We start from the raw sequence: 24,025 nt of genomic DNA on the forward strand, positions 1-24,025 counted from the left end.
AGGCCGCCGCGAACGTCGTAAAACGCAGAGCTGGGCTGCTTTCCGGCGGCCGCTGGGAGACCGCTTTTCGGCGGCGCCCTGCGAGAGGCGTGAGGGGAGTCTGACGTGGGCTCATCCGTCTCTCCCGGAGGGAAGCCGGCGTCGAGAGGAGCCGAGCCCGAGCGGGGCCTGGCCTGTGGGGGCCTCCGCCAGCCGCGCGACCGCACCAGGCAGCCGCCGCCTCGTCCCACTTCTCCCCTGAGGCGCCGCGCGGCCGGGCAGCGGATCCAGGCCTCGGCCGGCGCCGGGCCTCCGGGGCCCTCGCGGGCTCAGCATGCCCGGGGTGAAGCTGACCACCCAGGCCTACTGCAAGATGGTGCTGCACGGCGCCAAGTACCCGCACTGCGCCGTCAACGGACTGCTGGTGGCCGAGAAGCAGAAGCCGCGCAAGGAACACCTTCCTCTGGGCGGCCCGGGTGCCCACCACACCCTCTTCGTGGACTGTATACCCCTCTTCCACGGCACCCTGGCCCTCGCCCCCATGCTGGAGGTGGCCCTCACCCTGGTAAGCGCGGGAAGGGTCCTGCCTCGGAATCAGCAGGGCAGGAGATCGCCTGGCGATCAGCTTCCGAGCAGTCCCAGCTGGAAGCTCACAGTGGTCCAGCCGGAGTCTAGACCCACCCCCGAGGTAGCCGTGACCACGAACGGACGACCCGCGAGGGCGTATAGGACTTTGCCTGCACTTAGCAAGGCCCCGCAGATGGCAGCTCGTAGTGGCAGCGGCCGCAGGAGCGATCTTAACCGTCCTGGGTGTTTTTAGACGCTTTAGGCGACGAGTAATACAGTAATTTTCTCACACCAGTATCCTTTATAGAAACAAGCCGTCGTTAACTGAGCGATGATTCGACAGCGTTTGTATTTGGGATTTTGAGTCACGGGAAGTTTTGGCACTGCGGTTTGGCTCTTGCGCACCTTCGCGGGGCCGGATCCGTGTCTGCCGTGGGTGTAAAGGCTGCGGTTCTTCCGACGTTAGTGCCCCGGACCCCGAGGGTGGAGACACGTTTAGAGGCAGCGCTGGCATCACGGGCACTGCTGCCCGAGAATGCGCCTGAGCGCTTTGTAAGGGAAGCTTGTCTGTCCTCCTTAGTGACATCTAGAATGCACCCGTGGTTTTAAAAGCTGAAGACTGTGGAATTTTAAAGTCGGAGCAGACATGCCTTCCAGCCCGCACACTTCTGTGGGTCTGCTCACGACTGGTCTATTGAAGTACAGTGAGAAAAGATGTGGCATAGGGATAGACTGGCTGGTCATTGAATCCTAGGCAGTGCTTGTTGAGGTAGGGTGACCCATAAAGGAAAACAGACCACCTATAAATTTGAGTTGAAACCTTAAGGAAAAATAAACTGTAGACTCAGACCTGCCTGGCTTGAGGTACAGTTTTTCATATACATATAAACTATGATACTAAAAAAATATTAGTTGATTATGCAAAAAGTAGTTAAGTTTGAGAAGGTATAGGTAGAAGTCCTTTTTCTATACCTCCCAACAAGTAAAATGAATCCATTTTGTAATTTACATAATTATGACACCCATGTAAATTCTTGGTAAGCAGGAAGTATCTTTAGACAAACGGTCCTCGCCTAAGCTTACTGGGCACATCTTTGAATGCCTGTTACACTGAGTCATTGTCTGAATTTCTTCATATCATCTTGGGGCAGGAGATAGATAAGAAGTAGATGATATTTATAAAATCAGCCATTTTAGCTCCTGAAGAAATAGCTTGTCAGTACCAATACATCCCTGGGGTGTGCATGTGTCTGTTTTACTTCAAGTCTTTTCAACCACCTGTCTTGACTATTCTGTTATCAAGGGAATTGCGTGGTGAATTGGATATGTGAAGTGCATTCACTTGCGGGAACTAGATTAACCAGCAGCATTAATGCAGGATTATTCAGTTCTCCAGTGGTGTCAGGCCTGTGCTGGGGGAGGGATATGGCTATGGATCAAACACCGTACCTGCTGAGCAGTTGAACTTGTACCAAGCGGACAAGTATAGCAGAGTATAAAGCGACCTGGCGTGGAGAGAGGTGAGCAGTGCACAGATTTCATCGTAGAGGACCTTGCAGGTGACACAGAGGAGTTTGGGCTCCATCATGAGGACAGGGAAGCCACTGGAGGAGAGCTGCATGGTCACATTTGTGTCTTGGAGCGATTGCCCCAGCCTGCAGCAAAGAGGATGTTGGAAACAGGAGTGTATATAATACTGGAGGCAGAGAGGTGGCCTAAACTAAGTGCACTGTGGAAGCAGAGGACACAGACCAGAGAGAGCCAGGAGGGAGAATCCACAGCATTCAGTGACTAATCGTGTGGGGACATAGGGAAAAGGAGGCAAGGGTGACACACCTCGATTTCTGACTTAAGCATCAGAAGGACAGTGGCACCATTCGTTGAGGGAAAATGACCTAGTGTTGACAGCTGAAAAATGGGCCTGAAACTCAGAAGATGGGTGGGCTGGAGACGTAGATGGGGGACCAGTAGCTTCTCAGTGACTTTTGAAGCCATGAGAGCAGGTCCTATTGGCTGGGACTGTGTGTAATGAGTAGAGAGCCATGGGCAGAAACCTGAGGACCTCCAGCTTCTGCGGAGTGGGTGGAAGAAGGGAAGCCAGCGGACTAACCAGGGTGGGGCCAGCCAGGGTGGAGCCAGCGTGGGTAGGAGGAAAAGGTGTGTTGCTTTAAATCCCTAGAAAATCCTATCAGAAATAATCAAAGAGCATCTTAAAGGCAAACTTGAACCTCACTTGCAATTGTCAAAATAGGATTAATTCTTTTCATTCTTAAGTAAGCTTTACAGAGTTAAAGGGTTATGTTCCTATTACAAGATATAAACGCAATACTTGAACGGATTAAATATACTAACTATAAGCAACCGCATTGGAGTCGCCTTTACATGAATTTTCCCCAAGGATTAGGGCTGTGTCCACCATTTACCTGGGGAGGGAAGGCCAGGTCCAGAGGGCACCTTGACTCTTAAGACAGGCCCACTGCCACAGCTTGTTAAGGGGCACTGCTTGAGGCTTGTTCTGACCCTGCACCACTGCACTCTGCACTCCAGACTCACTTTCCAGCATGTCCCCCAATGTGCCCTTCAGTGTTTGAGTCTCCTGTCCAGCAAAATTAAGTGCAAACTAGATTCTCTGCACTTAGCTTCTTTTCAAACAGTAGAAACTAACAGCCAAAGTTTTATCTTTGCCAAGCAGTGGTGGTTTGTGCTCACTTTTCCTCTGTTGATCAAAACTTTGAATCATAGACTCAGAATTTGAAAAATACGAGAAAGATGTCAACTGAGTACAAATTAAATAACTTTCTAAATAAAGTTATAAAGGAAAATTTGCAATTTGAGTCCATCCACAAATTTTGTATTACAATTAAGATAGTTAAGTTTATATCATTCAGATTTTGACTTAGCAACTTTATAACCTGAAGGCAGTGAAAAATCTCAGTGTATGGAGCCATGGTTTATCAGCTATAGAAGATGTAGTTTTAATAAAGCATCTAAATCCATAAAACTGTATAAACGAGGCCTAATTCTCACAGCTTGTTTCTATTCAGGGAGTTTCATATTGAGTTATTTTTGATAAGTGGGAAAGACTGACTTGATATGCAGTCCATCAAAGGGCAGCATCAGATTCCTTTGCAAGGCTTTTCATTATAATTTTCCATTAAAAAAAAAAATCCTTGCATTTCTGGGTGCTTTCTATTTTTTTTTTTTAAGTACTTATGCCTGTTAATTTATCCTTATAACCCTTTGACGTAGGTAGTGACGGAATTATTTCTAAAAGCAAAAACCCATAAAATGCCAGTAGGGAAATTAGCATAAACCTGCTGTTTCCCTAAGCCCTCTTTGTCCTTTTCCCCTGTCGGTGGTTTCCTGGTGCTGTGGAGCTGCCTTTCATTACATTCTGCTCCAGTGGCTTCCTTCTTTGCCGGTTGGTCTAGTCAGCGTGACTTCGGTCTAGAATTCTCTCTGCCGCCTCCATGTGTGCCTTCTCTACTCACCTGCACAGGCTGCTGCCCCGCTGGCTTGTGGCTCAGCCGCCTGCTTCCTCCTGCCCCTTTTTCTCTCCAGAACATAAATGTGCTGGCCTGGGAGAGGGAGCTGGCTGCTCTGGGTTCTCCTTTCAGTTCCTCCCCTTGACCTTCACCCTCTGTCCCCATGCCATTTACCTCCAGCGCTTTTCCTCCTTGGAGCCAGCTCCTTTCCTACCAGAGAAGAATCAGTAGCCGACTTGAGAAGGAGCTTTTCTTCTCCGTGAAACTAACAACCCCTCTACTTTTAGAAGCCAAGGCCTGCTCATTACTGCAGACAGAGAGGCTGACAGACACACCCAGCTTGTGAGTGCAAACATGGGAGCAACGCCCTGCTGGGGGTGGCTCTTATCAGCTCCCTGCCTTGCCTACTTCATGGCTATTATATAGCCACATGCGGTGGGTGATGGTGCTTTGAAAATTACAGAGTGCCTCATACATGCAAATATTAGCGAGTTTGCTGAGAGAAGCTGGTTTCTTTGTGCAGTCTAACTGGGAACGGATGAGTCGGGCCCAGGGCCTTTAGTAGTTCTCCTATGTGCCTGGAATGGAACGAGCCTGAAAGGGCATTGAACAGAGGGTGGCAGACTTATGCCAAGGTGAAAGTGTCCTTCTTTCCCTCTGAAAAGTAAAAGAAACTGCATAAGTAAATGCAGGATTTGGACCCTGTATTCAGAGTCACTTGACGAGTTTCGGAGTGTTGTCCTGAACTTTTTCATTTTGATTGTTCACAAGATGCATCACGGGAGTAGGGCATCTTAACAGCAAGGTAAGGAAGACGGAAGTGGATTCGTTGAGAACAGCGGTCAGACAGCTTCTCAGTTCTTTTGCCTTGTCCTGCCCCACTTGGGAGCGAGCGAGTTGCCTTTACTCTATAAGCTGCCACTTAAGTAAATCTGCTTGGGCTTTTCATGAACAAGCCGTTTGGGCTGACTTCAGGATTCTGAGGGCCCTCAAAAGCTGCCTGCCCCATCCCTGCCCTACCGACCGTCCACACTGCTCGCCTCCTCCCACACCCTGACTCTTACCGCCCGCCAGGTCACTCTCGCCGATGAGGTCTGGTTCCGCTGAAACTTGTTCACGCTACCTCTGTGGGCTCTGGTGGCCCGTTCTCCGTTCCTCAACTGGGGGCCGCTTGTGTCTGAATCTGGACAGCTGCGGACAGGCTGTGCATGCCTGTCACGGGCATCCAGACTTAACTTGGTTGCTCTTTTCTGAATCATTGAAAGGTTTCTAAAGCCAAGCCAGAGCTTTTGTGCCTGGTTCACTTTTGGGACAGCCTCTTCAAAGAGTTCTACTAGGGAGCTCCCTGGTGGTCTAGTGGTTAGGACTTAGCGCTTTCAATGCCGGGGCCCAGGTTCAATCCCTGGTCAGGGAACTGAGATCCCGCAAGCCATGTGGCATTGCCAAAAAAACAAAAACAAAACAAAAGGGATTCCCTGGTGGCGCAGTGGATAAGAATCTGCCTGCCAATGTAGGGGACACGGGTTCGAGCCCTGGTCCGGGAAGATCCCACATGCTGCAGAGCAACTAAGCCCGTGCGCCACAACTACTGAGCCCGCGAGCCTAGAACCCGTGCTCTGCAGCAAGAGAAGCCACTGCGATGAGACGCCCGCTCACCGCAGCGAAGAGTAACCCCTGCTCACCGCAACTAGAGAAAGCCCGCACGCAGCAACGAAGACCCAATGCAGCCAAAAAAAAATAAAATAAATAAATTTTAAGAAGAGTTCTACTAGAAGTTCAAGGTCATGACATTATTTTTCTGCTGGAATTTGGTTAGGCCCTTGGAGATTTACATACAGGAATTCACCCCTCGTTAGGTAAAGTGTAAGTTGAGGTGTGCGTTGTGTTGGCACAAGAATCATCCTTCATGTCAAGTGCCTTCTCTGCTCTCTGAGTGCAGGTACAAGGTGACACCACGTGTTTGCTAGGGATTGAGTCCTGAACCGTTACCTTCAGCCCAGGAAAGGGATCTGGGAGCAGCTTAGACTGCTCACTAAAGACTGCTGTGGGAGTCCCTGGTGGCGTAGTGGTTAGGATTCTGGGCTTTCACTGCCATGGCGCGGGTTGACCCCTGGTCAGGGAACTGAGATCCCGCAAGCTGCGCAGCATGGCCATAGAAAAGGACTACTGCTGGGGATGGTCAGGATATCAGCAGCAGAAAATAATTATATTAAAGGTAGCTGTGGTGGGCCAAAAAATGGCCCCCCAAGATGTCCACACCTTAATCCTTGGAACCTGTGAACATGTAACCTTACGTGGTAAAAGGGACTGCAAATGAGATTAAGTTAAGGATCTTGAGATGTGGTGATTATCCTGGATTATCTGATGGACCCAGTGTAATCACAAGGGTCCTCATAAGAGGCAGCAGGGTAGGAGTCAGAGAAAAGAGTTGTGACAGAAGCAGAGGTCAGAGTGATAACAGCCACCAGCCAAGGAATGTGGTGACCACTAGGTGTCGGAAAAGGCAAGGAACGAATTCTCCCCTAGAGCCTCCAGAAGGAATCAGCCCAGCGGACCCATTTTAGACCTCTGACCTGTAAGATAAATTTGTGTTGTATTAAGCCACTAAGTTTTTGTAACTTGTTATAAGGGCATTAGGAAGCCAGGACAGTAGCCAAACTCGGGATACCATCTGTAGTTGTGACTCTGGATATAAGAACAGCCCACACCACAGGGCTGGGAGAGGGGCACCAAAGTGGACAGGGGTGAGGGTCACCTCAAGTGAGGACACACTCAAGAGACCAGTCTTCGATCAGAAACAAAGACTGAGAGGGCTACACTAAAGGATGGGCTAACTTATGGGTTTGAGTTCAGGGAATGGGGCCAAATGCCAAATTTTAGAACAGGGCTATGCCCTTTGATACTACATAGAGATACATTTAGAAAGAAATGAAAGAATTTGGTGCTGTAAGCAGCAATAGAGAGTTTCTAGAACTCATTCCTTTAAGAGGTGATAGAAATAAAATATAAGTAATTGTGGAATAATTTGCATCAAAGTTACAGTGAAAGAGCCATTATAAATATTTTGTAGACATGGCTCTCGTCTTTTGAGTGGATGACCAAAACGTCTAATTCGTTCACTGAGCCTTGGTTTTGCCCCAATGTGGTAATTTGTGAGCTCTTAGGAAGCCAGAATTACTATTCTAATCCTTGTGTGAGCGAGGGAACCTTGGTCTGTAACCATTCTGTAATGTCTGCTTTTAGTCATAAAGGAGACTGTTGGAGACCCAAACCAGAATTTGAGAAAAAGAGCAGTAGAGCTATGTTTAAAAAAGGAGAAAAATAAGAAAGAAAAGAAAAACGTTTTTAACCAGCTACTTCACTTTGAAAAAATCGAGGATCAATTTTATCTCTTCTTTTGCAGACTGAGGATAGAATTTACTGCAGTGTATTACTAAAATTCCATTATGGCAAAACAGGATGACCTTTTGTTGCTTTTAATAATAGCATTAGACCTGCAGGATGCTAAATCTGATGAGAGAAGAGTGGCATTATAAAACAAAAAACTTTAAAAATCTGCTGCCATGCTCCCATTTAAAAACATGCCACCGAGAAGGGTGTGCGCGTGCATGCGTGTGCCTGTTTACCCCACATCCCGGCATGATGGATTTTTCATGGTGTGTTGCTAGGAATACTGAGATACAGTATTAAAGCAGTTGGCTTTGAAACAGACTTATATTCCCAGGCTGGCTGTGCTACCTGGCTGTGCAAACTTAGACCCTCCCCGAGCTTTTTAGTTTGCTTACCTGTGAAAGATTGATTTAAATGATCTTAAGGCTTATTCAAGCCCCAGAATGCCTCAGTGCTTCATATTATCAGAGAAGGTGGGTAACTCTGGTCTCACCTCACCCACGGCACTGCACCCGTTTAATATATGTCTACACTGGGGCCTTCTGCTGGGACTGGGGGACGAGGTTGTTCGTGTCCAGCCCCACCCTTCCCAGTCATTACAGGGCCCTCCTCTGTGGGAAGACACCCCACCTCAGTGAGAGTGGGAGCCAGGCTCTTCTTTGCTTTCTCTGGCCTCACGTGGACCGTGGAAAGCAAATTGGGGTGACCTTCTTTCCCCTGAACACCCATTTCATTCTTGTTTTTTTTTTTTTTGGCGGCGTTGCTCGGCTTGCAGGATCTCAGTTCCCCAGTCAGGGATTGAACCCAGGCCACAGCAGTGACAGCCTGGAATCCTCACCACTAGGCCACCAGGGAGCTCCCCCATTTCATTCTTGTAGGGAGGAGGATACAGGGCTTATATCTGACTTGTCCCAGCATCCAGGAGTTGGGGGGGTTCCCTCTGTTTATTGAGACTTGATATTTAAGGGAAAATCATTCACCTTTTCTTCCCAAATTTTGTTCTTCTTTCAGATTGATTCATGGTGCAAAGATAATAGCTATGTGATTGCTGGTTATTATCAAGCTAACGAACGAGTAAAGGATGCCAGGTATGTCCATGCAAAACCCCTCTGGGGTCTGAAAGAATGATACTGTGAGGGAGATGATCTCTGATACACGTTTTGACCTCTGTGGTCTCAGGATGCAAAATCTGTTAGAACAGAACCCCTTGGGCCCTCTGTGCTTGTTTATAGTATTCCAGGGGGAGTGCGGTATGGGTAATTCCAAACAACAGTAATTCTAAACATTTATATTAACGTTGGGATTCTGTTCTGTATCTTCTTTGTTTTGCTTGAAGGGAATTCATATAATGAAAGCAACAGTCCAGGGCCTCCTGTTTCTGTCCCCACTCAGCTGTGTCTTGCTTCCCATTCCCAAGGTGGGAATGATGTAGGGCATAGCATTAGGAAAGAACTCCACTCTTTTGGGGGGTTAAAAAAAGAGTAACTTTTAGGTTTGGTGCTCTTAAGGTCTGATACTTTGATGAAAATGTGGTGTTTGCTGCTTCTTTCATGTTAGGTTCCGGTTTCTTTTATCCGGCTATTTGCACCCACTGTGATTCTCACTAATGAGCAAAGCTGAGGTCTTTGCTTTGTTTCTGCGTCAAAGTCCCAGCAAAAAAATACTTGACACCCTGTAGTTAGGATAATTTGAGGAAGACTTAATAAGGCAGTTGTTTCCAGAGGTGTGAACGGTATGCAAGAGAACTCAGGAGAGGGTGGTGCAGTCACCCAGAGCTGGAGACAAAAGCTGGTACCTGCGCTGCCAGAAGGGATGAGGAGGGGTTGGGTCAAGAAGTCCGGCCCGAGGAGAAGAGTGCCCTCTGGTCGAGGGATACGACCAGCAGCCAGCCTGATGGGACCTCACAGGCAGAGTCCCAGAGGAGTCAGCACCCTGACCAGCGAAAGCCAGAGGCAGAAGCTGGGGTGCCCTCGCACGCTTCCCTCACGTGGCCAGGCGGCCTGGGACACGGTGAAGGACCCCAGACCGAAGTGTCTCCTGGAGTCACATCCGCTTGCCCAGCAAAGGCAAGAGGCTGGACTCACAGCATTAGGGCCATAATACAATAAGCTGATGAAACACTTCAGGGATGGAAGCCGTTCTGCCCTAGAGGGCTGGGCCCAGTCGGGACTCTGAGGGAGACAGGGTCGCCGGCGCAGCGCTGGGCTCAGAACGACTCCCGTGAAAGCCACTGCGTGGGCCACGGCGCAGGGGCGCCCTCTGAAGCCTGGCTCCCGCGTCTTCCCGCCCGCTGCCCGTTCGGGCTCTCTCTCCCTGGTGTGTCTCTTGTTGACCACGCCTTCCTTTTGAGCCCACCTGCCTCCCGGGTGCTGATGAGCTGGGGCCTATTCACGGCCCGTGTCAGTCTTGGTCTTTGTTACACGAAAGAGGCTGCAGGGCACAGAGCGCCTGCCCCGGGCCAAGCTCTGTGCTGAGCCAAGCTGGACTCTTGGCCCTCGCCCTCGAGTTGCTGGATTGAACACAGAAGACACCGACACCTAGGCCTGTGGTGCAGGCCCCCAGGCCCCATGCCGGGAGGGTGGTACAGAGCGCTGTCCAGCAGGAGCAGGCAGGCATTGAGTCCACTGCTGTGACCAGAGGGGCCCTCGGGGAGGGGTGTCGTTTGAAGCGGATGCTTGCGCGTGGCAGGGTCCTGTCACGTGCAGACGTGGAGAGCAGAGGGAAGAGTGCGGAGGGGGGGCAGCGTGATGCAGACACCGGGTGGAAACCGGCAGGAGCGAGGGGCGCACACACAGGGGCGCCAGCGGGTGAGGCCACCCTGACGGCTCTGCGGCATTTCACTTTATTTTGTAAGCAGCGGGGAGCCGTCCTTGGAAGGCTTCCCGGAAGCAGACAGTACTGTCCCGCAGCTGTTCTTGCAGGAAGGAGAGGAGACCGGGCCAGAGGTGACGTCGCTGGCTTCCTTCCTCCCGCGCCCCCAGATGCGCCCGCACAGGCTCTGCCCTCCGCTGCCTCACTTGGCTCGTGGCCTCTTCATCTTCCTGCCTCTGTTTGGACCTCATTGCAGCCCAGCCTAGAATTACTTGCTCAGACGCCACTTTCATGCTCTTCACACCTTCTAGAATTTCCCAGGTCCTTCACCTGCTCTGCTCAGGAGGTCTTCATTCTCCCACTGAAGTCAGTGTCTAAGTGCCTACCAGCCGTTGGTGAGATCTGTAGAGAGCGTGGTGGGCGGTGAGACAAGTGTGTCCAGTAACCCTCTGGATCCCTTCTGACCCCGTGAGCCTCGGCCGTACTCCGGGATCTAAGCCACCCCTCCAGCATGTTTGGAGTAAACCTCCAGTCACTACCACTGAGCCTGGCCTGGGGCTTTCTTGGTGTCATCCTTTCGAATCCTCACAAGGACACTCAGCTGAAGAAACTCCAGCCAGAGACGCTCGCTGCACCAAAGCCACACAGCCAGGAAGCTCAGAAGCTGGGATCACGCTGACTTCCTTCTTTAGTACCGTTTGCTTCTACCTAGAAAACCTTCCCTTCTCTCTTCAGCCTCACCTAGCTAAAATTTTGCTCCTCTTTTAGAAACATCGGCTGATTCACATCATCTCACAGCATAAGCTTTGGAGCCAGGTTAGACTTGGATTCAAGTCCTCAGTGACTTACTGATTCACCACTTTGGCCTCAGTGGTCCTGTCTGTAAAATGGAGCTAAAGAGTTCATCCTTCGGAGAGTGGTAGTGAGGAGGGCAGAGCGAAGCCACACGCAGCGTGCTTAACTTTGTGCTTGATTCCAAATAGAGGCCGGTCCTGTTACTAGTCCTGTGATTACCTTTTTTAAAAAAGGATCATTCAGTCACTGTTTTAATCTGAGAAAAGAACTATAAGGTGTTTGTAACTGTTTTACTCGTTTCCTAAACTTCAGGTTATCCCATCAAGTTTTATTTGATCATTTCATAATTGCTGGAGCTTTGCTTCATAATAAACATTTCATGAGGGGTAGATTTCAGTACCAGTTCCAGTGCCTTGGCCTGAGGTAGATGCTCAGTAAAGAGCTTTTAGATGGAAATGTAAGATCTCAATCACAGGTAGATGCCTAGTTTTGTGTGGGTTGGGACGGGGGATTGGCAGGTGGCTTCCGTCTCCAGGGTCCCCACCGTTGTATTTGGCAGCTGACTGTTCACAGGAACAAGGACTTGTACAGCCTAGTTGGAAACAAAGTACTGACGTGACTGTCACAATGTGACGATCTGACATTAGGAGTGGAGCAGGTCGGTGTTAGAGACTAAGTGTGAAATACAAATAAGAGGTAAACAAAATTGGTAGTTCTTTGAAATACTTTGGCAATTCATTAACTATTGTAAGTTTTAAGTTCTTTCCAAAGAACACATGTTAAGTGAGTTTGGGGGCATCTGAAATGAAACATAATAAATGTTTCTCGATCCCCTTCCCAATAAAGTCACCAAGTACTATGATAATCATAAACGTTAGGATAATAGTATTTTGCCAGTTTCCTTGTGGCAAATGCTCCTAGGGAGAAGATCATGCCCTTAGCAAATGCTGACTTCGTTTCCCTTCGCACCTAAGGTGTGAGTGAGTGAGGACCCGCAAAGACTCAGAGTGGTCACGGGGTGCGCCTTCTCCACAGTGGGCGGGTGAATCAGCAGGTCCCTCTACGGGAGCTCGGCACTTGCCGACTCCTGTGAAGTGCTGCCTTCACTTTGAGGGCTTTCCGGGGTGACCTGAGGGACAAGAATCCCTGGGCCCCTTTCCCTATTAAACTGTTTTTTTGTTTCATTTTTCTTAACACGATACTGCAGATAAATAATCACACATCTCTATAAATTCTCAATTTTAAAAGTGAAAATAGAATAATTAGATAAACTTATTTTTATAAAGCATTGAACCTGCTTTTTTCACCTCAATCACAAAGAAATGATCGTAATTGTATAGTGTGTTTCTTTATGGCTCTGTCCCTGCTTCAAAAAGCTGAGACTCTAATTGTGCAGGGGAAAAAGATGCACAAAAAGACAACTGCATACCAAGGCTTAAGTGTTTAGAGAGGGGACCAATGGACCTCATCTGGGGCAGCTTGGCAAGACGTCCCAGAGAGGATGGTGTTTTCTTGGCATTGAAGATGGAAGGAATTGAGTAAGCAGAGGGGGGCGCCGAAGGGCCTTCCAGACAGGGAAGAGTATGAGTGAGGGGAAGGGTGTGTGAGGAGGACGGCGTGCAGACAGTTCCCTGGGATGGAAGGCACACAGCGCGTTGCTCCCGGGGGTGGGAATCGTAGCTGGTCCCGTGCTGAGAGAGGCTGGGTCTGCCAGCCTGAGCACGGCGGGCTTTTCTCTTCTAAGAAGAGCCTGGAAATTGAGACCCGTGAGGAGGCAATTTTAGAAACGCATGCCTCCGGTGATAGGCGGAAGGGAGCGGGTGGCAGGGAGAATGAAGGAGGCAAGGGGGAGGCGCCTGGTGCGGGGTTGGAAAGAAGTGGGAAAGGTCACCTCAGCCAGAGAAACGGGGAACAAGCCGGCCTGCCTGCCTCGGATTCCAGCTGCCCCGGATTCCAGCCAGGGGGCCTTGGGAGCCTGGCAGGCGGTAGGGAGGCTTCGGGGGTGCTGGCCCTCCGGGGTGAGGGGGCAGACGCCAGACTGCACAGCAGAGTGAGGAAATGGAGCAAGAGGGACAGGATCGTCAACTTACTAAAGAAGTTGAAGAAATATGGTTGAAAGCGAGAAGAGAAGTTGGACCGTGGCTGGACAGAACCAGTTAATTTTCTTGTCCTAAAAAGGAAAAGACTCAGATTTGACATCAGAGCTGGGCCCGTTGTGGGGGAAGGGAGATAAGTAAGGCCCCGAGGAGGAGGTCAGAGTGGATGGGCCTGTGGGCGGGAGGAGGGGGAGTGCAGGGACGCATGAGACCCACTCTCCAAGTCACTCTATTGATGTAAGGTGGAAGGTTGCCATTTATCAAGGTTGCGGTGGGCGCAGGGCCAGAGCCAGCCAGGGAAGGCTCATGAGCACTGAGAAGATCTGGAATGGCTTAGGAATTTTTAAAACTAAAAAAAAGGAAAAACAACTGACTCGATTCCAGCAGCTAAGAGCGCAGATGGAGAAGGTGGGCCCTGGAGGCTGCTGGCCTGGGGCGGCTCTCAGAAGCACAGTTGTCTGCAGGCCCTGGGTGGCGCTCTGCCCCGGGGTCCAGGGAGCCTTTCTGTTTAGAAGACACCCTCTCAAGATCCCCTCCCAGGGCTTCCTGGTGGGGGAAGGGCCCTGCTCTCCCCTGTGCTCCCCATGGCCCACGCAGGATTCCCCATCCTCACCAGTCACTGCAGCGGGAGCGCAGTCACGAGAAGCTACTTGAACGGGCGTAACAAGCTCGGGCAGCTTACTGGTGCCCTTGGTCTTTGTATCATTGCCGTTCACTCTGCCTTAGGCAGACAGTGTTGAACGGCGTTAACTAGAATGCGGTAACCTCTCTGGTTCTTCTCTCACAGTCCAAACCAGGTTGCAGAAAAGGTGGCCTCCAGAATCGCCGAGGGCTTCAGCGACACGGCTCTCGTCATGGTAAGTCACTCGCTCACTCCTGAGTCTTCTGTGTGCGGGATGGCGGCTGAGCGTCCTCTTGCTGACGTGGAGCTTTATCTATTGATATAAACGGTTTTCCTTTCTGCGGACACTTCATCGGACCGTGGCCCCCTTTTGCAGTCTGCTCCCAACTGCAGGCTTACAGTTGAGTCGCAGGCCACTGCTGTCCCGGCACACGGATTTCTAGAGGTGGGGGTCGTTCCACTTCAGCAGGTCTCACAGTGGGGTCCCCATGCCAGCAGCAGCAGCACCACCTGGGAATTTGTTAGAAATGCAGATTCTAGGGGCCTAGCGGTCTGTGTTTCAGTAAGCTTCCAGATGATTCTCATGCACGCTCAGGTGTGAGAACCATTGAATTACGTTAGCTGGCACAGCTGAGGGAGCGGGGGAAGGAGCCAGGTAGGTGAGTAGCTCTCATCAAGAACCCTGTTAACCTCAATCCAGATGGGATTCTAACAGGGAAGGCAGAAGTAAAGTTGGGAAGCTTCACGTTTGTGAAAAAGCAGTAAAGTACTTAGTGTTTCTCCTGTATGACACAGTACACCTGGGCCGTGCTCTCGTGGTGTCACGCGCTGTGACGTGGGGTTTCTGCCACGGGCAGTGTTGACACTGGTCCTGGGAGAGCCACGAGGAAGGGCCTGCGGACTTGCAGCAGAAGTGCTGGCTCTGTTCACGAGCGTGTCCTTTGTCTCGTTGCAGGTAGACAACACTAAGTTCACGATGGACTGTGTGGTACCCACAATCCATGTGTACGAACACCACGAAAACAAATGGCGCTGCAGAGACCCTCACTAGTGAGTGCCCTGTTCCCAGGGTGGCCCACGTGCCACGTGTGCTGGTGCCATTCCGGGCACCCAGCTCCCACGGGAAAGCTGATCCCAGCCTTCTGGGTTTTTAAGTTAGCGTCTTCTCCAGAGGAGTGTGCAAACCTCATACAGAAGTCATGCATGTTCCTTGACCCCTGGAGGACTAAGGCCTACAGGGTTTCCAAGCAGTCAAGACAACCTGAGTGTCACTCGAGGGTCTTCCCACCTCAACCCCAGGGCACCCCTCCCCAAGCCAAGCCCTCTTTCCAGGCATTTGGTTTGGTTTATTTGTAATCAATCATCTACTTCCACTTTTTTCAGAATTTCTTTTGGAGGGTGACTCTTTCATGTTTCATATTCTTTATGTACATCTTCATGTGTTTAAACGTACGTGTTTGCTAGTGTTCATTATTGTCTTCCTTTATACCACTCTGCATGTGGCTGGTTTCCTGTTTACTCTATTGAAAAGCCACCTGTTTTCATTAAGAGGCTGATTTCTCCTGTTTCACCTCGTAGTGATTACTGTGAAGACTGGCCAGAGGCCCAGAGGATCTCGGCATCACTCCTGGATAGCCGGTCCTATGAAACGCTCGTGGATTTTGATAACCATCTGGATGACATTCGGAATGACTGGACAAATCCAGAGATCAATAAAGCTGTTCTGCACCTGTGTTAGGGAGGGATTTCAGTGACTGGTCTCTGGGCGTTTCCACTACACTGAAGAAGAAAAGCTATTTTTAAATGTAAATAAAATATCTCATAGCCTGTGTGGAAAGCCGGCAGTTTTCAGAAGTGGCATGTGCCTTGAAAGAGGGCAGAATGTCCCATCAGTCATCTTTCTAATGCAGAGCCTCGAGAACAGGCATAGACTGTCCCATCTGATCATCCCTGTGGAGTCCTTCCCAGTTGTACGTTGCTATATAATTCTTCAAATCAAAGCTATTTCTGCTTGTCCAAGATTGTTCCTATTAAACAGTTTTAACTAACCTTTTATAATCTGGAGGAATACTTTTTAATTTTTAAGGCTTATGAACTATCTTTAAAAAAAAAAAAAAAAAGGCCCAGATCTTATACCCGAATGAGAGTGTTTGTGAGTTTTCATCCTGTTTGAGTTAATATCATCCAGACCTGGGATTGGGCAGGCACGTGGTGTGCCAGTGCCGAGCAGTTTTTGAGAGCCGTGTGCTGGTGTCAGTGGTCAGGAGGCTGCAGCTACGCCCCCGCCCCCCGCGGTCAGGCTTCCGTAGCTGCCACGACTCTACACGTGGGAATAATGCCACAGTTGCCTGAGAAACCTTCATCATTAAGGGTAAAAACAAACATTGTTGGGAAGGCAGCTTGGATGGGAGCACAGTGTAATAATCCTCAACCAGAAAGCTTGTAAACCTGTGGAACCAAAAGAAAAGCCGAACCATGCCAAGATTATCTTAAAAAGGCAAGAATCGGTCCTAACTCCTGACTGACTTGCATGATTATCCAAATGGTTCTAATTTACGTCTTCAAAACAATTATTTTTTTTGTATTTGAAGCAACAAAAGCAGAACAAAACTTAGGGTCCCGGAGTTTTACAGTGCACTGTCTGTAATCATTATACTTGAAACAATCAGTCAAGCTTTTTAACCCAGTCGTAGGAAACTGATGGGGAAACTTTATGGTCCCATTACATCTTTTTCTTTTTTACATGAATTATTTCACACAGAGTTCAGAGAACTGTACCTTTGCTACTGTCGTTTTTTGGACTTCATGAAGGAAATTTGTAACAATCGGATAATCTGTTGAAAAGGTTTATGACACAGCATTCACTATTTTCTCTTAATAAGTAGGAAACATTTCAACATTGCTTACAATAGATGTGCTTTATTTGATCCACCAGATTCTCTCTTCTTTCTTCAAATCTCGCTCGCCCTTGGCTTTTTAAGCTGACTTTAAGTCACGTGGGGAAGACAAATGAAGGGGTGATGGATGCATCGGTACACTTTATCTTTTCGCTCTCTTCGACTTAGACGCCAGGGCCAGCACAAGTGGAATGCAGTGGACAGTCTCGTCCCAGATGGGTCTGTATTTGTCTCGAAAAAAAAAAAAAAGAGTTATCTCCAGCATTTACCACAGAAAAGGCTGTCTTGGGACTTCCCTGGTGGCGCAATGGTTAAGAATCCGCCTGCCAATTCAGGGGACACGGGTTCGATCCCTGGTCTGGGAGGATACCACATGCCGGGGAGCAACTGAGCCCGTGCACCACAACTACTGAGCCTGCGCTCTAGAGCCCGCGAGCCACAACTACCGAAGCCCACGCGCCTAGAGCCTGTGCTCCGCAACAAGAGAAGCCACCGCAATGAGAAGGCCGCGCACTGCAACGAGGAGTGGCCCCCGCTCGCCGCAGCTAGAGAAAGCCCGCGCGCAGCAACGGAGACCCAACGCCGCCAAAAATAAATAAATAAATAAAAATAAAATAAAGTTAAAAAAAAGAAAAGGCTCTCTTTTCCTGGGATTAAAATGAACATGTGCTATCTCCAGGTCAAGTTCAAGGGGAACTGGCAGAGCTGTTCGTAACAAAAGGTGCGGCCAAGGCTAGTTTTGGAGGCATTGCAAAGATAGTCTTATTTTCCCTCATTTTCACCTCTTTGTGGAACTCTTGTTCTTGATTCCACCACCTTCCCGGGAACGTGTGCCGTTCTCCAGTTTGGATTTCAGCCTAGAACCAGGCGCCCTGTCTACGGCTGAGTCAGGCTTATGTTTTCAGAAGAAAGCATATTAAATACTCCAAAGGGAGGAACGTATCTGTGAAAAAAACAAAAACAGATTTCCAAAGTGCAGATAACTGGTCCTGGATGCTTGTAAAGACAGCAGAAGCCTCTGAGGGGAGCCCCAGGCCCTGTGCTGGGCCCCCCTCCCTCTTGCTGTGTGGCCTCTGAGCCTCCAGTCTCCTGGCCCTAAGAACAGTCTTCATTTTTCCCCACGCAGGATAAAAGTGAGAGCCTGTCAGATAGCCACTGAAATGGACTCATACTCTGCCTTTTCCTGGAAAAGACTTAAAGGAGCAACACAAAGTGTATTTGTACATTGAAGAGATCTTCGTCCGTCAGAATGCTCCTGAGTAACTCTTTCCTACTTAAATCTGAAGGGGTTGGAGGGGAAGGGGGGGCGGGGGGTTGTGTAGCGATATCCCCTTAGAACCAGCCATATGCTTAAAACTCTGGTGGACGTTTTTGTCTTCCATAGCATCTATCCATCATGAAGTGAATGGGACAGATGACTTACTGGTTTATGTAAAAATGCCATTTTCCATGTCTAATGGTTGCCTTTAAGAACTGAGGATACTAAACGTGAAAAGGTAGGCATAAATGACAAAAAGCAATGCATATACTAAGGAAAAATTGACTTCGCTAATTCTAATGAAATTAGATTGACCTAGAATAAAAAACAAGTTAGAAATCTTGAGTAATTGAAGTTTTCCAGGGATCTGGTATTTTTAAGCCTCCTCAGTGTAAAAAGTTCTGTATAAGTAGCTTTGATTTAATAGCTCATTTTTCTGATTGATGTGTTTGGAAAACTCTTGTTCCTGTGTGTAGTCATTTTCAGCTTTTCTGACCTACCTTTTTTGTTTTGCCTTCAAAAGAAAAATATTTGCTTCCAAAACTGCCCCTTTTTAGTACTATAACTGTCTTAACACGGTAGCTGGTTTGTGACATCCTGTTAAGTGGAAGCAAGAAAAATAGCCATGAGTATTAATCTCCATACCCTGTGGAGATTTTCAGCAATTTTAATGAAGAGAGCTGAATTTTAAGATAGACTTTTGTTTTACTAATTGACATTTCTTTAGCCTTTCCATCAACTCAGTGCCTCTTAAGCATTAGACTTTTTTCTTCGGTTCAGTAGAAAGCCTGGCAGCAAATGTTGGTTTGTGTTCCTCCTGCCACCTCTCAGATAGGTGGTGTGTTAACCTGACTTCGTTCACACTTCAGAATCCAGGGGATAACTTTGATACTTGTATCCTCATAATGTTGACTTGTTGTTACTCCTTAAAAATACTTAAGGTCTCCTTGAATGGGATGCAAAATCTGATCAAGTTTTGCATTTCTCCAAAATGAATCCCCATTCTTCTAAGGAGCTTTTTTTCCCTTAAAGATTAACTTCTTGGGATCTAGTCCAGCTTTAGAACTGCCAAAAATTGTGTTTTCCTTGGTCTTTTGCTTTCAAAGTAGTGTGACAAGTGCCAGCAGAACATCCACTTCGATTTGAGTGGAGGAAACCTTTGGCTTGAACTTGTGTTGCCATATAAAGCAGAATAGCATCCTATATTTAGTGCTGTCTGAGAAAAGTTCCAGATACAATCAGTAAGGCTGTAGTAAATAATTGCTTTTCAGAATACAGGCACACCTCGGAGATATTGTGGGTTCAGATCCAGATCACCGAAATAAAGCAATAAAGAGAGTCACATGAATTTTTTGGTTTCCCAGTGCATATAAAAGTTATGTTTACATTATACTGTAGTCTGTAAAGTGTACAGTAGCATTATGTCTGAGAAAACAATGTACATACCTTAATTCTAAAATACTTCATTGCTAAAACATACTACCCATCATCTGAGCCTTCAGCAAGTCAAGATCTTTTTGCTGGTGGAGGGTCTTGACTCAGTGTTTATGGCTGCTGACTGATCAGGGTGGTGGTTGCTGAAGGCCAGGGTGCCGGTGGCAATTACTTAAAATGAGACAACAGTGAAGTTTGCTGCATGGATTGACTTCCTTGAACAACTTCTCTGTAGCATGTAATGCTGTCTGATAGCATTTGACCCACAGTAGAACTTCTTTCAAAATAGGAGTCAGTCCTCTCAAACCCTGCCTTATCAACTAAATTGATGTCATAGTCTAAATCCTTTGTTGTCATTTCAGCAGTCTTAACATCTTCATAGGGAGTAGATTCCACCTCAAGAAACCACTTCTGTGTCCATCCATAAGAACTCATCCGTTCAGGTTTTATCATGAGATTGCATCAATTCAGCTACATCTCCAGGCTCCACTTCTAATTCTAGTTCTCTTGCTGTTTCCACCACATCTGCAGTTCCTTCCTCCTCTGAATCTTGAACCCCTGAAAGACATCCATGAGGGCTGGAATCGACTTCTTCCCAACTCCTGTCAATGTTGGTATTTTGACCTCTTCCCAAGAATCACAAATGTTCTTAATGGCATCTAGAATGGTGAATCCTTTCCGCAAGGTTTTCAATTTACTTTGCCCAGATCCATCAGAGGAATCACTGTGGCAGTTAGAGCCTTAAGAAATGCGTTTCTTAAGTAATAAGACTTAAAGGTCAAAATGACTCCTTGATCCATGGGCTACAGAATGGAAGTTGTGTTAGCAGCATGAAAACGATATTAATCTCATTGTCCATCCGCATCAGAGCTCTTGGGTGACCAGGTGCATTGTCAGTGAGCTGCAGTATTGTGAAAAGAATCTTTTTTTCTGAGCCTCGGGTCTCAACAGTGGGATTAAAAACATTCAGTAAACCGTGTTGTCGACAGGTGTGCTGTCATCCAGGCTTTGTTGTTCCGTTTATGGAGCACAGGCAGAGTAGATTTAGCATCATTCTTAAGGGCCCCAGGATTTTCGAAATGGCAGATGAGCATTGGCTTCCGCTTAAAGTCACCCTAACATTAGGCATTAGCCCCTAACAAGAGAGTCAGCCTGTCCTTGGAAGCTTTGAAGCCGGGCATTGACTTCCCCTCTCCAGCTAGGAAAGTCCTAGAAGGCATCTTCTTCCGGTAGCAGGCTGTTTCCTCTACAGTGACCATCTCTCGTTCAGTGCAACCACCTTCATGGATGACCTGAGCCACAGCTTCTAGAGGACTTGCTGCAGCTTCCCCCTCGGCACCTGCGGCTTCACCTGGCGCTTTCGTGCTACGGAGGCGGCTTCTGTCCTTCAGCCTCATGAACCGACCTTTGTTTCAAACTTTCCTCTGCAGCTCCCTCCCCTCTCTCAGCCTTAGTAGAACTGGAGAGAGTTGGGGCCTTGCTCCAGATTAGGCTGTAGCTTCAGGGAATGTGGCTGGTTTGATCTTCTATCCAGATCACTCAGACTTTCTCCATATCAGCAGTAAGGCTGTTTCCTCTTCTTATCAGTGTGTTTACTGGAGTAGTGCTTTAAATTTCCTTCAAGAACTTTTCCTTTGCATTCACAACTCAGATAACTGGCACAACAGGCCTCTGGCTCTGCTTTCCACATGCCTTCCTCACTAAGCTTCATCGTTTCTAGCTTTTGATTTAAAGTGAGAGACTTTTCATTTCACTTGAACACTTAGAGGCTATCGCAGGGTTATTAATTGGCCTAATTTCAATATTGTTGTGTCTCAGGGAATAGGGAGGCCCGAGGAGAGGGAGAGATGGGGGAATGGCTAGTCTGTGGCACAGTCGGAACACACATGATTTATCGATTGTTTGCTGTCTTACATGGGTGTGGTTTGTGGCACCCCAAAACAATTACAATAGTCACATCTAAGATCACTGATCACAGATCACCATAACAAATATAATAGTGGAAAAGTTGGAAATACTGTGAGATTTACCAAAATGTAACACAGGGGACTTCCCTGGTGGCGCAGTGGTTAAGAATCTGCCTGCCAATGCGGGGGACACGGGTTTGAGCCCTGGCCCCGGGAAGATCCCACATGCTGCGGAGCAGCTAAGCCCCTGCTCCACAACTGCTGAGCAACCCCCGCTCTCCACAACTAGAGAAAGCCCACACACAGCAACGAAGACCCAGTGCAGCCAAAAATAAATAAGTAAAAAAAATGTAACACAGAATGTGCAAATGTTGTTGGGAAAATGGTGCCAATAGACTTGCCCAACACAGGGTTGCCACAGACTGCAATTTTTAAAAAATGCAGTACCTGCAAAGCGCAATAAAAGGAGATCTACCTGTGCTTGTGAAGTTCCCTGGACAAGGCTTCAGACCCAGTACAGCCCCCATAGTCGGGGAGTCTGCCCCGCGACAGGACACTTGCCCGAGTTTGCTGAGGGCCCTGGGTGCACCCTGGGCGCTGAGGGTTACGTGAAGTGTGTAGAGTGGACCCCGCTGTCGTCCCCCAACTGCCCTTCTCCGTTGCGCTGACCTCACTACTGAAGAGGTGGTCATGCCTCAGAGAAGGGTGTTCTCAAAAACTGATCTTCCTGTTGCCTGGGCAGTGCCTCATCGCCCCGGTTCTTAGACAGCTGCAGCAGGCTGCAGCGGTGTGTGGTGTGGGTCCCAGCTGGCCACTTCAACTCTGTGGCCGTGGGCAAGTTACCTCTCGTGTCTCGTCTGAAAAAGGGGGGTGATGGCACCTACTTGCAGGGACGTTGTTAAGACCAGAGGGACTAATACCGTGTGCTAGCTCTTAGTAGAATGCGTTTGGGCTGCGCTGAATAACGTTCTTCATGCTCATGTTTTAACAGTTCTACAACATACTATTGGCCGGACTGACCCCCAAGGTAAAAGCCTACTTAGTCCTTTGCTAAGAAAGATCTAAGTGCTTATTCATAGTAAACATTCAGTGAACGTTTATGGAATGAATGAGTGAATAAAAGCATTTGCTCTCAGCAGTAACAGCAGCTTACCTTTCCTTAACCCTTTGTTTACACTTGTCTTCCCAGTCCGCGCCCCCCACCCCAGCCCCGAGGATGTGGAAGGGTGTTAGGGTCTGCATTTCGCAGGTGGTAGAAGTGACTGCCTGAGGACTCCTGCGGCCAGATCCGAGGGCACGGGCCTCTCCTGGGAGACGAGGAGCAGAGAAGCTGCATTCCTCCTCCTCTTTCCACGCTGCCCAGCCTCACTCCTGCCCCCACCCCAGTCTTAATGCATTTTCCGTCTTACTACGATGTCAGTGTCTGTTCACAGTAGAAAATCAAAAACAAACTAGAAGTCACTCCCATTCTGCCATCCTCCCATTCCCCCCGTTCACGAAGACGCGACGGAAAGCTGTCACATCTTCAGGATCTCGTGAGACCTTTAATGTCCTGGATACTGAGATGCAAGGTGGGAAGCATGGGAAGCCTACATTTGAGGAGCTTACAGTGTAAATTAAGAGGTAAAATGCATAATTACAAGTAAAATATTAGGAAATTTGTGCAGATTCTTGGGCTCAGGCCCTGAGAATCCAAATTCATTGAGATTTTAGACCCAAAAGTCAGTTTTTAGCAGGTGATTCAGGCCATACTTTTAAAAACCTTGAGCTCTGACCAGAATCCGTGCATTATTGTGAAGAATTAGAGATCCTCAGAACTGAAATGCCTTACCCCACTGTACACACTCAGCCAGGGACGGAGGATTCGGACCGTTAGGCCGACCCTGTGAAGTTGCTAATTCAACAGGTCAGCAGCTCAAGCATCACAATTCCATAGAGTTCACTCTGGCGGGCTTCAGGTCTCCTGAGTGAACTCTGTCTCAGAAGGAAGCTCTTTGATTTTTTTCTCTTAAAATGTGCCACGCACAGAATGCATGAATGTGCTGTAAACATTTGAGCAACAGGAAGCAGGCAGGTGACGCCAGACTCACAGCTTCTGAGCCATCTCAAACCCCTGGACTCAGGACGGCAGGGCAAGGACAATATTTTATACTTTCTCTGCCTCCCAAGTTATCTTATACCTAGGAAGACCTGTTGATTATCTTTAATTTTTAAATTAAATCTGGAATCTGTCAGTACTTCCCACTTCCTGGAGGCGACTCTGTACCAAGAGTGTTCCGTGCAGCTGCCTCCTGTGTCCCGAGGGCCCTGTCCTCGTCCCTAGCGTGCGGGACATACCCCCAGAGACCTGCTGCTGTTCAAGCCGGACAAAGGTAGGAACTGAAAAAGCGGAATCATCTGAAATCTCCCCATTTGCTGAATATGCTCTCCCCTAAATGTTAGAATTCTTTATTTTTGAATTCTGAAGTCTTAGATTTAAATTTGTTGAAAGAAATGTAATTGATAATTTCTGGATTATTTAATCACTTCATTTCCAGAACCATTAAGTTTGCCCTTTATATTCACGTCCTACGTTCTCTGTGTTCCCGTCTCAGACATATTTGGCAAGAGTTTTTTTTTTCTTAATAAAATTTACTTATTGAAATATAACAGGTATATAGAAAAGTGTACAAATCACAAGTACATAGCTCAGTGAATTTTCACAAAGTGGACAAAGTGGGCAGGCGCAGGCTCTTGTAACTACCACCGAGCTCCAAATATAGGACATTAGAACACTGCCAGCAC

The 24,025-nt window shown here is 48.2% G+C and overlaps 1 protein-coding gene across 1 annotated transcript; it reads left to right on the forward strand.

Moving 5' to 3' along the window:
• Positions 1 to 42: 42 nt before the first annotated feature.
• Positions 43 to 15,803, forward strand: EMC8 (ER membrane protein complex subunit 8). The gene is made up of 5 exons (XM_068527679.1): positions 43 to 544; positions 8,433 to 8,509; positions 13,911 to 13,980; positions 14,701 to 14,795; positions 15,324 to 15,803. Exons 1-5 carry the CDS (start codon positions 314 to 316, stop codon positions 15,481 to 15,483), a joined length of 633 nt encoding a protein of 210 aa, XP_068383780.1. The 5' UTR covers positions 43 to 313; the 3' UTR covers positions 15,484 to 15,803.
• The last annotated feature ends 8,222 nt before the right edge of the window (positions 15,804 to 24,025 follow it).

Source organism: Eschrichtius robustus, chromosome 19, assembly GCF_028021215.1.
Source record: "Eschrichtius robustus isolate mEscRob2 chromosome 19, mEscRob2.pri, whole genome shotgun sequence".
NCBI lineage: Eukaryota > Metazoa > Chordata > Mammalia > Artiodactyla > Eschrichtiidae > Eschrichtius > Eschrichtius robustus.

Coding starts and splice junctions, on each gene's coding strand:
- EMC8 (XM_068527679.1), top strand. CDS start 314: ATGCCCGGGGTGAAGCTGACCACCCAGGCCTACTGCAAGATGGTGCTG. Junction 8,510..13,910: donor GAACGAGTAAAGGATGCCAG/GTATGTCCATGC, acceptor CTTCTCTCACAG/TCCAAACCAGGTTGCAGAAA. Junction 14,796..15,323: donor CGCTGCAGAGACCCTCACTA/GTGAGTGCCCTG, acceptor TTCACCTCGTAG/TGATTACTGTGAAGACTGGC.